A 16769-nucleotide genomic window follows, 5' to 3' on the forward strand; every position below is an offset into this window, starting at 1 on the left:
GAGAAGCTGGAGAAGTACCAGCTGAAGGAGGAACTAGAGAGGATGTGGAAAGTAAAGGCCAAAGTGGTCCCAGTGGTGGTAGGAGCACTTGGGACTGAGATTCCTAAGCTGGGAGAGCAGCTCCAATAGATCCTAGAAACAACATCAGAGCTCTCTCTCCAGAAGCGGGCAGTGCTAGGAACAGCAGATACTGCACAGAACCTTCAAACTTCCAGGCCTCTGGTAGAGGGCCCAAGCTTGAGGGAGACACATACCACTCAGAGGGGTGAGAGGGGATACACACACACACACGTATTTCCTCCCCACCCTACCCTGAACTTTCTCCCAGCCTACCACCAAAATTATTGTGCAAACCACCTCCTTACCTCCTACTCCCATTTATCCAACTCCTACTCCCACTTATCCCACATATATGTATAAACGTGTGGTTTTCAAAGTCAATATGCAGCCTGCAGTGATCCTGATGTACAGTTTAATGGCCCCTGTTTCTATTTGAGTTTGACAACATTGCTCTACACCCATCAGAATCAATTTCCCTTCCTGCATGTGAAAACAGTCCAGGGAAATTGCTACAGGCAACAGTTAGAGACTCACTCCCCCATCCTCACTTATAGATGATCTTAGCATTCCCAAAGTCAAAGGGGAGTCTGGTTATGTAGAATGAGAGACTGGAAAGTTCCTCCTCTCTTCTTGTTGCATGGCAACTGGCACCAGATAGTCTAACATGTTAGAATCTTGGTGCCAGCTGCCATATCCTTTGTTCTGGGGCTCATTGCTTAGAGTGGCAGGCAGGGATAGATAGTGGTAGCAGGTCACAGGGAGGTGTGGAACATGGACATCTTTTGCTTCCTCCTACAATCTCTCTGATTCAGAATAGTCCTTCCAATGTGTAAAATATTCCAAATGCCTCCTCCTGTGATGGAATACCAGAAGAATCTTCACTGACATAAGCAATTACAGATGAAAGACCATGGGGTGTTAATTTGCTGTGTACCTGGGAAGGGATCAATAAACTCTGAGTTGAGCTTTTTAGATGGGTGGACAGAAGACAAAAACTTAGTAGAAAGTCACACCAAATCCCCCACCAAAATCTTGGCCAAATCTAACTGTTCCTTTAAGAGGAGCTGAACAGCCTGTCTCTCCTGTAGAAAGTCAAAGGCACAAGGAACAGTGGATGCTGGAGTTCTGGACAGCAAGATGCAAAGATGCTATCCATAGACTGCCTGAAAGGGAGACATGCCAATGGAGGAATATATTGAGTTGTTATAGGCAAATTGTGCCACAGGCAACAATTCAGTCAAATTCTCCTGTTTGTTGTCCTACTGATAAGAGACATAGCAACACAAGTATTGTTCTAATAACTGATTCACTTTGTTTGATTTTCTATTTGTTGCTGAATGATGTGATAATGACAAATACATCTGAATGTCTAATAGTCAGAGGAGGGCCTTCAAAACTTGGATGTAAACTGCGAGTCACAATGATATGATTGACTAAGTCCCTGTACTTAAAAACATCTCCTAGAAAGAGCTATCCCATCTCCTGAATCAATGGAAGGTCCTTGATGCACCATTTTGGCAGACAAATCCTTTGCGTAACCCTGTATTGGTGGAAGATTAATAATAAAATCCATTTATATTGAATTGCTGGGGGCGAGTGAGGAGAGGAAGTGACTGTCTGGCCTTGCAGGGACAGTCTTAGCCCAGTGACAGACATGACAGGATTAAAATATAGTCATCTTTCAAGACTTTTATTTTACAATAGTCTAGTCTACCTGATTGCTTTCAGTACCTTCAAACAAGCAGTACAGCATTTAAAGAATTGCAGAAACAAAGTGGAATGTTGAGAGATTTGACACAATTAGAAAGTGTCATTGGGTTTAACATAAACTATTAGTGAAATATGACTCAGAGTCAGAACAGGTCAAAGATTGTATGATTAAATGAATCAAGAATCTGAACACAGTACTGTAATACAGATGCAACAATGGGAATTTCAATGGAAGAAGAATATTACACTTACTTATAAAATTATATTTAGAGAAAATTGGTACAAGATGTTTTTTCATTGGCACATTACTCCAATTTTGATTGCCAAAATAAATCATTCATTTTCTTAAAAATATTGGAAAAGTAATGAGCAAGTTGGGTAATTTTTTCACATTTATTTGGTGACAATGATATAATTCTGGAAAATGATTCATACTGGAATGAAATAAATCTTGAAACCTGAATTTCCTTTGCAACCTAAGATATTTTTACTAAATTTTACTAAACCATGGATTCCTTCGAAGTATACTGAACTAACTCTGTATGTATATGTTAACTGCAGCAAGAATATTATACATTTCTTATTGGAAAGGATGTTCAATTCCTTCCTTGGAAGAATGGCTAATTAACTTGTAGTACCATGCTTCAGTGAGCAACATAATTTCTTATTTAAAAAGTAAATCTGATGTAGAATTTATTTCTAATGGAAACCATTTGTGAACTATAACTTAGTATGTGGATTTGTACAACCCAAATTTGGCTTTTTTCTTTAATTTTTAAAGTCTATATTATAACTTCATAATAAAACAGATTTCTAGTGTTGATTTAATTAATCACAGCCTATAATTCTAATTAGTAATTGACAGTGTGTTAGCCAGGTATTCTTAATTTAACATATAATTATGACTTAGATTTTCCTTCCAAAAGTGAGATCTCACATTTCTTAGCTCCATAAATAACTAAGCTTATATTGAAAATCTCCATGACATTTTAGATCCCATGTCTACTTACTTGTATTTTTCTACATATATTTTATTATTCTATTTTCTGTATATGTCTTTTACCTTTTATTAGCTAATAAATGTAATCCCCATTACACTGACCTGTCCCACCCAGTCAGGCAGGGAAGGTATGCTATGGACCCCGTCAATTATGGAGTGTCAACTAGCGGGGTCCAGGAAGAGAGCCTTCTCTGCTGTTGCTCCCACCCTATGGAACACTCTCCCCCCAGAGGTGAGGCGGGCCCCCACTCTCCTGGCCTTCTGGAAGGAATGAAGACCTGGCTCTGCCAACTTGAATGAGGCTTGAAGAGGGGTAGCTAACCCTGGGGATGATTGGCACCCTGAAGACGCTCCCATAGATCAATAACCTATTATATTTACCATCAATTCCTTGGATATTATTTATTTATGAACACTGTTTTTATTGTATTTTAAATGTTTTTTTATTCTTGTTGTTGTTGTAAACCGCCCAGAGTTGTTCTTTGAGTGAAATGGGCAGTGACTAAATTTGAAATATAAATAAAATAAATACATTATTTTTTAAAGAAAAATATTACTTTAAACAAGCAAACCAAAAAGGATGAAACATAGTCCTTGACATCTGCTGTCATCTTTGGCCACTAGAACTCTTTGAGCACCCAGTGTAAGGTTTTGAATACTTCCCCATATCCAGCCATTCCCATAGGAAAGGGAACATATAAACAGCTGTTATGAAGCTGTCTGTCATTCATAGAGAAAGAGGAAGACTCAGTCTGTGGGGCTCCCTGGTGTCCATCATCCAAACCCTGACATATGAATTCTGTTTTCATTACTACCCAGTCTGATCCAACAGCTCTTTTACGTGCCTCCCTACCCCCAACTGTTTTAGAAGGTCTATGCTCAAGGAAGAGGCAAAGTTGCTTAGCTTCAGGACTGTAATATAGAGGGATGGACATGGAAGGTTTACATGATGTGCATCTGGTAGCTTATTTTGTGAGCTAGGATTATATGTGCCATAAACATTGACATGGGATAAAAATTAATGCCCACCTGATCTGATGTGATGTGAGGATTTCTGCTTTCTGCAAGTGTCCCAAATTCTTGTGAGCTGGGTATACCCACACTGTGGGAATTGCTCCCTCCAAGAAATGACTTCATTGCTAGAATGCTGCTTTTATAGCAAGCAACCCTTTATTGAAAATGTAGTTCCTATCAGCTGGGAGCAGCAGTCTGGAATAAAATGTGTAAGGCAGGAGATCTTCCTCTCTCTTTTGATGCTTGGAGGAGAACGCTGCCAAGGCCAAGGCCAAGGCATCCATATGCACACAAAGGGATGAGAGAGGTCCAGATGTCTGAGTATTGGCTGGGAAAAGAAAAACATTTTCAAGCCTTGAAATGCTGCTTGCTTATAGTAGACTATTTGAATTTATGTCCTAGGGATGAATTCTCTATAGAAATTGGCAAAGCCCAGAAAATGCTAGACATCCTTCATATTTCTAGAAGCCTGCCATGAGAGTATGGATTGTACTTTTGCAGAATGCATTTATATTCCTTCTGAAGAGATCTTGTACCCCAAATAGTTCAATTGGGGAAGATCAAACACACATTTTTCCAACTTAGCAAAATGTCTGTGCATGCAGAGTAGCTCTAAGGCATTTCTGATGTGAGTCTCATGCAAAAATAAAAAAAATAGTATGTCATCCAAATACACAACTACGTACTTGTCCAAAATATCAGGAAATATTTGATTCATGAATCTAGAGAAGACCATGACACAATTACCCAATCCAAAAAGCATTACTGTTTATTTAAATTTGCATACCTAATATCAATGGCTGTTAAACACTTGTGACCTTCTTTCATTCAGACCAAATTGTGTGTGCCTTTCAAATCCAACTCAGTGAAAATGCTTGCCTTTTGAAGGGAATCCAGTATTCTAAAATACGAAGTAGTGATAGTGATCCTTAATTATTACAATGTATAGTCTATAGTTATGCACAGTCCTCAAAGAATGATCCCTCTTATGGATGAAAAACATCAGTGCAGACATTGGGGATTAAGAAAGGTAAATAAAACCTTTCTTCAGACTATTGACTAGAAACTTCTCCAACATGGCTAACTCGAGTTGACATGGGCTATTGTCTCTTAGCTGGGATCTGAGCTATCGGCTTCAAGTTTGATGGTACAATCACATGCCCAATGAGGAAGCAAGGTAGTTGCTTCATCTTCCTCCAAAACATCAGCAAAGCCTGCATACTTTGCTGGCAAAGAAGGGGATTCAAAGAGCTGTGCCAGTGAAGGAGAAGAATAAGAATGGGAAGCCTGCAAATGGTGATGCTACATTATTAAGATGGAACAGAAATCATCTCTTGCTCTGGGTGGACATCTAGGTTACAAATTATAGCTAATCAATACCTAATACCATGGCACCATGTAAGGACGCTGTGATACAGAGTGGCAATAATCCTGTATGATGCTTTATTTTTAGCTGCAAAGGTGTTGTATGTTGCAAAATAGGTCCAATGTGAAGTACTTGCTCAAAGTACTTTCACAAGCATAGGTTTCTCTAAAAACTATGTGGGTAATTTAAACTGCTATATTATAGTCTCACCTATGAGACTGGCTGTAACACCCAAGCCTAAAGGAGTGGAGAATTGTATTTCTGTCTGAAGTTGTATAAAGAATAATAGGGATAATAAAATACACTTGTTTGTTGTTGTACATTTGAGGGGGTTCCTCTGCCAAGCTCTTGGGAGAGGACTCTTTGAAGTTTCCTGAAGATGAAGCTCTGGAGTAATTTGGGGACTTGCTTGCTATGTGGCCTACAGTTTCCTAGGTGTGGCACTGTGTAAATGACTTAGAGGTCTATACTTCAGCAATGTAAATCTTAGCTAGGTGTCCTGGGACTCTATAATAGAAGCAAAAAACTGAGGTCCTTCTCAAAAGGTGGATGGCAGATGACTAGCCTGTAGTCAGAAGGAGGGAAATGGGTCATCCAGTGGACTCTCTTTTTCTTGCAACAGAAGCATCAGGGCTACTGTTCTGACATGAGATTTCCTTGGCAGACTCATAAGCACCAACCTCAAATCAGGGGAAGGATGCTTAGTCTACTGCCTGGGAGAAGAAAGGTTTTGTTCATTGGCTTACCAGTAATGTGGAACACTCTATTTTGTGCTAGATGATGGTCAGGGGACAGACTCGGTCCAGTTTTGGGTACCCCGTGCTAACATGTGGTCAGATCTGGCAATGATCACCTGGTAGTACATCTTCTGCCTACCAATCGGCATCCCAAGCAAAAGAGTCTTCTCTAGGACAGGTAATGTAGTGACATGCTATCGCTCATACCTGAGCACTGACTTGGTGGAATAATTCATTTTCTTTAACATGAACCTCCCCTTGCTGGACTTCCCTGTTGTCATGGAAGAAGCCTAAGAGGTAGTTCCTTGCTTCTTCAGACTACAGGAGGCAGCCTGTCCATGTCCAGCTTTTAAGAGTAAGATTAATCTTTATTACAGCCTTATAGCCAGAAGATACAACTTACATTAAATATGTGCATTAAATATATACAGAGACATACATATTTAAAATCTATAGATATAATAAAAGGTAAGATATAATACAATAAAATAATATAAAAAATAAGAAAGGTGATATTGGTAATCACCAAAATTGACCCAGTTCTTCAATTACAAGTAAACAAATAGAAGATTGAGTAACCTGACCATCAGAATCTTGGTCATACAGAAGAAGCAACAGATAAGCTTCCTACTTGCTACCAGGGTGTTTCTTTAGAATGGGACAGACAGTGTCATATGAGATTCCCTGTAAAGAGAGCAGCAGAGGAGCATATGCCTCAGGAACTCTACAGAGCTGTCCCCACATGGACATGTACACTGATGTAAAAGGATATTTTAATAACACCCCAGCAAGATTCTGGAGGATAGTGTGCTCAACCTGACCATGATGAAGGCCTGGAAAAAAATTTAAAACTATAATGGAAGAAAGACAGAGCAATGGCACATTCCAACTAAAAAAATCCATGAGTTGTGGGATTAGTTATTAGGCTTAAATTAGTTTAAAAATCAATATCCCAGATACACTGCTTAAGAAGACTCCCAGCATCTTCAAACTCTAATTAGCTAAGTTGACTTAAAGTGTTCTCTGAGAACTAGTAAGGCCAGACTCACTTAGGGGAAAAAATTAATTTTCACTAGAAATTAATAAGATAGGTTTAATAAGATTAAAACTCTGGCACCCACGGAAACTAAACCTGTCTCTAAAAGTAAGGCAGCATTCTTAAAACATCTTGGAACTGCAAGGACATCTCCTATAGACTTATACTGAACAGCCTCCAGGGCATCAAACTTTGTAAAGGTACAAATTTAAACACCATACAGTAGCTGAGAAGTAACCTTACAGGCTGCAGGAATAAAATGTTCTCCCTTCGAAAAATCTCAAGACAGCTGTCAATGTCCAGATATGGTGAATGGTATGGGGAGACATCAGTTCACTGAGTTGCACTCTGAGGCAGTCACTTGCTCACTGGAGCAAGTCATATTGCAATGAGTCCCTGGCTCATGTCACTGAAGAAATGCACACTGGCTGATATCGCATGGGACATCTAGTTGGGTTTCTTGAAGTCTGAGCATTACCTGTGAGTGAGGTTTGAACTGAAAGAGACTTCCTGTGGGTTTATACAGTCCTTATACTATCTGAGTTGCAATGCAATTCATTCATCATCCCTCCCATAGCTCCCCCACATTGCTACAATCTCATTGCCACACAAACACACGTGCCCAGTGATGTTGTTGTTGGTCTCCAGTTCCTGATCTAACCAGGTCAGACAGGGTATAGTAGCTCGGAGGCAACATGTATTCAATGAACACACTCACATATAGCATGGAAGTGATATTCTGGCAAGCAACAGATCACATGATGCAGAAAGCAGAATAAGAGAGGATCATTCTTCCCCATCCCCATTCATTGCCTGACTGCCTGTAAGATTAGCTATTGCTGTTTTTATTAAAACTCCTTTGGGGAAGCAGGACATTATATGCATGGGTTAATATGTGCCATTTTCAAAAGAAAAACAGGAGGAATACTGGAGGTAACATCAAAGTTGTATGTGCAAAAAAAGTTGGCTTAGTTTGTTTGGTAGTTCAGTTGTTTGTGCAGTGTATATATTTTGTGTATGCTCTTGGTCTCTTCCTGTTGAAGTTGAGACTATAGATGCCTTTTTATATGCAGTCAGTGATTCTCTTTTTCAAAGGCACATTGAAAGCTCCATAAAGAATAGGACAAAAGAGTAAGCACAGACTGTACCTGCATAGTTGAACTCAGCAAACTCTCAACTCAATCTTTTTTTCTCCAAAAGCTCTATGAATATTGCTTACTTTGGTATGTTTGACTTCAAGTGCATTTGAAAAGCAGACGGTAATTTTGGTTGATTAGCTCTTGTAGTGTTTGATTATCACTGTTCACCCTTGCACACTGTGCACTGTTGTATTCTCTTGTGCCTTTTTCTATGGATTTGGTAACTTCAGCATCCATTTACAAATGTAAAGAAACTTTATTGTGGTTGGCCTGCTAAACTTATGTGTGTGAACAGCACTCTGTTAATTCTCTTGTGTACTGTTGTTAAACAGAGGTGTTTAAATAGAGGCTGGACGGGGATGCTAGTGGTAGATTCCTGCACTAGGCAAAGGGTTGGATTAAATGATCTCCAAGATCCTTTCCAATCTGATATTCTGTGATGTTGTTAGTGATACATTTTATGGCAAAAGCATGTTTGAACTTCTTGATTTGATGGTTTATTGCGGTTTTTCTGTAGCACTTCAAGTGTTAAAGAAAGTGAATGTAACTTTTGTTATTTACGCTACAGAGTAGTCTGATGATAAATGTAATTTGTATTTAGGATGGATGGCAGCCAGATTGGAATTTGTTTGTGTGTGCTTCCCAGAATAGGCTTTCCTTTTTTCAGATAGAAACTATAATCTCTTTTTTGGCAGCTAGTCTATAAGGTATAATTTTCTTTAAATATTGGGGTGGGTATTTAAAGAACTGAATGCTTCCCTCCCAGCAACCACTGGACGGCAGCAAAAGGTTAGACTTTCTTTTTTGTCTAACCCTGCCATTTAGTGTTACACCGGATCTTGGTAGCCTCTACTGTTTGCTACATCTAGCTATTCCAGATTTGCTTCTGATTCTATAATGACAGAACCCAGAGCAAACCATTTGGATACTGAAAATCAGCTGGAAAGGAATGGAATGGAGCATCAGAATTTACAGAGCAGTGTTTATTCCATTCATGGAGCAAAGCACATTTTCAGTTCCATGTACACTTCTATCCAGAAGAACTTATTAATATATCCAAAACAGGCTTTCCCACCCTGAATCAAGTTCAAAATGAACAGATGTTTATTATTTACTGACATTTAATATCATCACCTTCAAACCTTAGGATCTGACAATACATGTTGTTTGAAAGAGAGCAGCAAAAGGGATCACTGTAATAGTTCAATGCTTTCTTTTGTTGCAATGACCAGTCTTTCTACTCCTGTCATATTTACTTCTGGCTGTCACTTTCAGAACTTAGGCCATGCCTTCCTCTTCCTGTCTATATCCAAAACTGAGACAATGGGTAATATATTAATGTATTAATCTACAGACTGTCTGCCTGTGTATCTACACACATATATTCTTTTTCAGAAATCTATACTCACCTCCATCAAATGAATATATAGACACTGACAGAAATAATATCCTTACTACTACTACTACCACACCTGGCCCTCTATTCTCATCAGATATTGGTTGGGCTCAGACCCATCATACCTGTCACCTGGAAACAGTCACAATGCAAAACAGATATGCCACAGCTCTTATATTCTCCTTCAAAAAGATGAAGGATGCTGCTCTTTCCAGCCAGACTTAATCCAAGGCTTTCCCTGAGAAAGTCAATGCCTAGGTGCTAACATTTCCTAGGTAAGGCCCTCAACTAGATTGCAGCTGCCAACAAACAATAGCTTCTAACACCAGGACAGATAAAGGAGCAGGAAGTTAGTGTTGTATTTATAAATGTTTCTCAGTACCTCTCCCACGCTTCCCCCCCCCCCCCCGCAAACCACATCTGTGTTATTGATCAAACCAGTCTCTTCCTCCAGGTCAAATCCTAGACAAATCCTCCAGCAAGAGCTGAAGAACTACAAGAGAATGTTAAAGAGGAAGCTGCAGAGGAACTTCAGTTGACCCAATGTATCACAGAATTTCTCAGAGAAGATATCAGTCTGGAAATTCCAGGCTCAGAATTTTTCTTCTTCCAGACTTGGGTCTCATGTTTCTATTGATAAAAATACTAAGATATCTATGTCCTGACACAGATGGTGTGTACACTTTAAATTTTCTTCATCTTAATAGACTGTTTGACCTGGATTGCCTCTTATTAAAGAAATTAATTTTTCCTACTCTTCCCCTCACCCGTTCTCCTTTTCTTTCTCCATCCGTTCAGAGGAAAAATCAAAGACACACAGAGGACGTTAAAAAGTTCTGTGATATTTTTACACCATTCTACACCAATTTTGTGGTCACAAAAGCACAGCTGAGAATGTATTAACCAATTAATGGGAAAGAAATAATGGACTCTTTAAAATGGAAATAAAGCAAATCTCCTAGAAATACTGTGAGAATGGTCTTTCAGGAGACTCGAGTTGCAGCTGTGATAAACCATCAGGTTAGTAATCATGGAACTATGTCTCTTGTGCCAATGGTGCTTGCTTCCAGCTAAACATGCATAGGAGAGCAGTCTTAATGAACCTAGTAATGAAGCCACATTTACAATTCGAGGGTAATCTTGCTTTAAGTTGGGTGTTATGTGACAGATGATAATAAGAACAATTTTTGCCCAGGTTATTTTGATAACCAACAGCCATTATATAAACATCTGTATCAGGTTATAGCAACATAAACCTTAGTCAGATTGTATTTAGATTACTGAAAAATGGGCTACCTTTGAACAGTTTCTATTAACTGTAAATGGTCCAAAATATACTACTTAGTCTGCTAAGGCAACAAAAGAGTCACAGTTCCAGTAAGATAGCTATGATGGGTTCCTATTTGTTTCTGAAACACTTTAAAAACAATTATGTTTTATGACAAAGATACGTGAAATACGACATTCTATCATGTGAGCCTCATTAGATTTCTTCATAACTAAAGTATATTTAGTTGGGATCAGAAAGAAGGCTGATCTATTCTCTATATAAAGCCTTTAGTATTTGGCTTCCCTCCTTCGTTGAAGATTCACCACAACCCCCACTTCTCTGTAGCTGCTAGCCCTTGTTTTCAAATATTCTTCCAGCAGAGATCTCTCAGACTGGAAGGCTTGCTCCTTCTCACCTCTGCTCCCTTCAGCCATGAATTGTAGTCTTCCACCAACCAAACCAATTATCACCAATTATGACCTGCCCTTTACACAATTTTTTAAACTGTAAACAAGTTCTTAATATTATAGGAAGAGTAATAGAGTAATAGAGTCACAGCTGTTCAATTCCCAATACATTTTAGCAAAGCCAAATTTCTGACCAACTTGGTTACTTTATATACCCAGTTATATACTCTAACTCAGAATTAATTAAGAATATAAATATTACAAAACAAATGTATAAGGCAATGCTTCTGTATAGCATCCAAGAAAGAGAAGGAAGATGTGGAGGAGAAAGAAATGATGCAAGACGCAAGCATTCTTACTTTTATCTCTAAAAGTAACTTGAATAATTTCTAGTGGAAGGTATATTTCTACAGACACAGTACATGGTGTTAAATCAAACTATGTATGCGAAATCTTACGATAAACTGGAAATCAGAAATGTTTGCCAAGATTTACTGAAAATTGCGTCTGAGTAGCCTGGGGGTATTCATTCTACTAACTGCTCTTCCTGGCTCCTCCCACTCAAGTTCTTCTTTCTGTGATCTGTTTACTGATTATTATCATATAGTAATAACCAGGCTTTTGTCTCCTAGAATCTTAACATTACAAATAAAGCTTGATGTTTTAGACTCACATATCAGCTAAAGTGTCCTATACTGTCCCAGCTGTATGATGCCTCATGAAGCTTCTGAGGTTTCTATGAGGCATTCCATGCCATCATTATATACTGGTTCAGAATCAACCTTAGCTTCTAATTTCATAGCTGTGTGTAGCTAGAGCCAAAACAAAATATTGCCTTATTTATAGTTAACTCTGGAAATTTCTGATGATGCTTTTCAGTTCTGAAAGTTCTATTGCAATCTGAATAGAAGATGATGAGTTATGTTTTGGATGTATGTATGTATCCGTGCATGTGTATTCTTGTGTGTAAATATGAACTATACAAATATTTAAAGGAGGTCCTTTAAGGAATGTGTTAGCATCAGTGAAACACCTCTAGTCAAAGCATTGAAGTAGCCACATACTTCAGAAGGCTCACTCAACTGTCTGCATATGTATGTGCATACAATGCTACTTCAGCTTGGTAAGCAGTTCCATTGGAAGTTCTGCCTATGCCTACCTAAGCACAGATAACCAAGGACCTTCATCAAAGCAGTTACACAAGTCTTTCATAAGAGATGGCTGTTAAAGTGCTTTGAGAAGGGTGTTTCACTCATGCCAATCTGCTTTGGAAAGCACCTTTCTGAATGTTCTACATGGCCCTAATATGTGTGTTTATCAATTAGAAATCTATTATTCACACTTGGAAGTAAATACTCACAAGGAAGGATCCTGGATGAGGTCTTTAAGGTTTATCCCACTGCGATCTTCTGCAAGGTTCCTGAAGCAACTGTCACTCACTAAAAAGAAAATAATAAAGAGAAATATAAGAAATAAAAACATGTGAACCATGTACTAAATCTTTGACCCAGCTAATAGAAATCAGTTTCATGGTAAATGTTGGCCAAGAGCCTCAGGGTTCAACTACTGCAATATACTTTTATTTTAAGGTTTTAACAAATTTGCAGATAAGATTATTGAAAAAAGACAATGTCATTTCAGAATACTGAATAGTAGGAGTAATAATAACAATCAGCCATTAATAATAGTAATAGCACTACTGAATAGTTAAATGCTCTAAGTCTAAAACCAAAAAAACACTACAATGTTTTAGTTCTGAACTCAGTCACACAACTTGCTCAACCATTCATTAGAAGAGAATATCATAAGTATGACAGTGATGGATCTGTTTTCTTTTTATAAGCCAACCTGCAAAACTGGCTTTTATGGTAAAATATACTCTGGGAAAAAACATTATACAATAGTACTTAGTAGAAGTGGCATTTGTACATTGTATCAATTCTTCCTTGAATCAGGAATATGTCAATGACACTTAATTATTTTCAAATAAGTGGAACAAATTACAGTGGTAAACAGTCTGAATTTAACTCTTTGCAAGGACTAAATCGGGGTGGGCAATTAATTTTCCCAAGGGGCCACATGAGAAACTTTGACAGTTGTTGAGGGCCGGACCAATACACCTACACTTCTGCCCAATATGTATCTCTTTATAAAAAACAGTAAATTAATTGCTGGGAGTCGTAGGCGCTGCCGCCCTCTCCAGGGGCCGCAGAGCGGAAGTGGCAGGCGAGGCCAGCAGGAAGGGCACTGCTCCGCCCAGCGGGCCACCTGGGAGGCAGCATGGAGAGGCAGCCGCTGGTCAGCAGGGCTGCAGTTGGCTGGGGTGCTGGGCGCCAGGTGAGGAGCACCTCGTGTCGAGGGCAGCAGGCAGAAGGGGAGCCCCAGCGCTGGATGACCCCAGCCCCCACGCCGTGCGCATTGCTCACCCAGGGCGTCCCTCCCGCCCCTCCCCGCCTCCTTCCCTCCCCCTCCCTCTGTTAATTTAGCAGTTCCTTCAAAATAAAAGGAGTGCAGTTATACTGCATGCACGTATTACTGTAATATATTTACACTGACTTTTAATTTACCAATGACTTCATGCGGGCTGATCAGGGAGAGCCAGAGGGCCGGATGTGGCCCGCGGGCAATACAATTGCACTAAATGCTGACCCACTGTAGTATGCTAATCGATTATGCTGCTTTGCTCAACTTGATTGGATGCTCCAGCTGAAAAAGATACATATAATTTCCAGCCATAATAGCTAGTAGATTATGTAGAATCTGCAGAAGACAGAAAAGTTGAACAAATCTACTCACCCTATAAAGGATAAAATTAAATTTCAAAACAACCTAAATAATTGCTGAAACTAAGGTAAATTGTGCAGTGGCTAACATAACTGAAAATTACTTGACACTTCTAGCCAATTACAGAAATCTAGTATGGCTAAAATAGGAGGCACTCTATTCAGAGTTGACATGAGTTGAAATGAGTACTATATCCAGATTCCATTAAAAATAGATCCTGCCAACTTTTGTAGAAATCATTATTAAGGTTTAGTCAGTTTTTGCACTCCAAATTCTGTCTAAAAAACCTATAGCAGCCTTATTAAACTCTGCAAATGAAAATGCTTCCCCCACACAAACAATGCAATGAAAAGGATGCCTTGGTATGGAATCAAGTCTTTGAGCAATTAGAAGGATGAATGAACTAACTTGCCCAGAATATTGTGGATAAGTTCATCTTTCCTGGACTGGGAGGTTCTGCTCTCAGTGACTCATGCCCTGGTTACCTCCTGAATGATTACTGTAATGCGCTGTACATGGGCTGCCTTTGAAGAGCATTCGGAAGCTACAGCTGATGCAAAATGCAACAGTGCAGGCAGTTATATGCACTCCTTGAGCAGCGCACATTACACCTGTGCTCAGCAAGCTGCATTGGCTACCAGTGTGCTTCCAGGAGCAATTCAAGATCCTGGTAATGACATATAAAGCCCTACATGGCATGCGACCAGGATATTTGAGGGACTGCCTCTCCCCAGTTACATCTACCAGTCCCATCAAATTTGACAGGAGAGGCATGTTACAGGTCCTGTCCACTAAGGAATGTCATCTGATGGAATCCAAGAAGAGGATCTTTTCTACTGTGGCGCCCACCTTGGAACATCATTCCCTCAGAACTTAGACTGGCCCCTACCCTTAGACTGGTTCCTACCCTTCTGGCCTTTAGAAGGGCCCTGAAGACATGGCTGTAGTACTGTAGTAGTACTGGTGAGCCTTTTCAATGGTTGTACTAAATGACATGTATGGCTTGTATTCAACTGCTGTGTTTGTTTTGTATTTAACCAAGTTTTAATAATGGTTTTAGTATGGTTGTATCTTTGTTATGTTTAAATTTTTATTATTCTTGCTGTTTTTTTTTAAATTGTTGTGAGCCATCCAGAATCATATATGTGAGATGGGTGGCTATACAAACCTAATAAATAAATAAGAAAATTAGCATCTTACCAATTGGGCTTCAGGAACATATGAATCATGACACTGAAGTTTCTTTTATAGTTTGATTGCTTTCCTTTACCCTTAGAAACAGGAAGAGGTAGGAAGGACAGTTCTCTCACACTCTTCTTGCAGGGTTTATTTATATCTATTTAAGCAATTTATATGGCTGCCCAACTCACTCACATTGACTCTGGGCGGCTTACAAGAATAAAAATCCCAATACAAAACCCACTCCACCCCCCCACCCCCCTGGCGACAACAATACATTTACACAAGCCATTTGATGGGGTCCAAGTTGACCTGGGATCCCCAAGCCTGCTGGCAAAACCATGTCTTCAGGCCCTTGCGGAAGACCATCAAAGTGGGGGCCACTCTTATCTCTGCAGGGATGATGTTCCACAGGGAGGAGCCACCATGATGAAGGCCCTTCCTCTCGATCCCACTAGATGGATTTCCTTAAAACGGAGGACCCATAATATACCCCGCCTCCCCAATCTGGTGGGTTGGGTAGATGAAACTGGGAAAAAGCGGTCCTTCAAATAACCTGACCCCAAGCCATCTAGGGCATTAAAAGTGACAACCAGCAACTTGAATTGGACCCAGAAGCAAATCAGCAGCCAATGCAGCTCCTGCAAGAGTGCAAATGTGTGCACTCTTTGCACGTGTGCAAATCTAGACTTGCACAAAACTATGTGGGCTGCCTCATTCTGAACCAACTGAAGCTTCCAGATACTTTTCAAGGGCAGCCCCATATACAGCACATTACAGTAGTCAAGGCAGGAGGTGACTAGGGCATGGGTGACTCTGAGCAGGGCCTGATGGTCCAGGAAAGGGCGTAATTGGCACACAGCCTGCAGTTGCGCTAAGGCCCTCCTGGCCATGACTGCCACCTGCTCCTCAAGTAGGAGTCACGAGTCCAGGAGAACCCCCAGATTATGCACCGGGTCCATCTTGGGCAGTGCAACCCCATCCAAAACCATAGATGGCAATTCTCTATGAACCAGAGAATGCCAAACCCAGAGCCATTCCGTCTTGCCAGGGCTCAGTGTCAACCTGTTGCTCCCGGTCCAGACCTTAACAGCCTCCAGGCACTGCAAGAGGGCGGTCATGGCATTGCTTAACTCACCATGGGCTGAGATATACAGCTGAGTACCATCAGCATACTGATCATATCTCACCCCATGGCAACAGATCATCTCATCCAGCAGCCTCATGTAGATATTAAACAGAAGCAGAAAAAGTACTGAAGCCTGCAGAACCCCACAAAGCAGGGGCCGAGGGCCAGACCTCTCACTCCCTATCAACACTGACTGGGAACAGTCACTGAGGAAGGTAGTGAACCAGGACAACACAGTGCCCCCCACTCCCAACCCCTAAAGCCGCTCCAGAAGGACACCATGGTCAATGGTATTGAAAGCTGCCAAGAGGTCAAGTAGAGCAAGGATGGACGCACTACTCCCATCTCGCTCCTGCCAAAGGTAATCAAAAAGCACGACCAATGCCATTTCCATCCCATACCCAGGCCTGAATCCCAACTGAAAAGGGTCCAGATAATTGGTTTCATCCAAGAACCTCTGGAGCTGCAGCACAACCACCTTTTTAACAACCTTCCCCAAAAAGGGAATATTGGAGACAGAACGAAAATTATCCAATGAAGTG

At 40.2% G+C, this 16769-nt stretch overlaps 1 protein-coding gene across 8 annotated transcripts in view; it reads right to left on the minus strand.

Annotated features, from left to right (window-relative positions):
- GPHN (gephyrin) overlaps nucleotides 1-16769 on the minus strand; it is a 284049-nt gene that overhangs the window by 221874 nt on the left and 45406 nt on the right. For all 8 annotated transcript variants that reach the window (XM_088145626.1, XM_088145622.1, XM_088145627.1 and 5 more), the window contains exon 2: nucleotides 12496-12574. In XM_088145626.1, coding sequence (XP_088001752.1) covers nucleotides 12496-12574 — 79 coding nt within the window. The remainder of the gene's footprint in view (nucleotides 1-12495; nucleotides 12575-16769) is intronic.

The sequence above is a fragment of the Python bivittatus genome, unplaced genomic scaffold (genome assembly GCF_059951505.1).
Source record: "Python bivittatus isolate LINGU-HERP-01145 unplaced genomic scaffold, Pbiv_v1 ctg000480_np1212, whole genome shotgun sequence".
Taxonomy (NCBI): Eukaryota; Metazoa; Chordata; class Lepidosauria; order Squamata; family Pythonidae; genus Python; species Python bivittatus.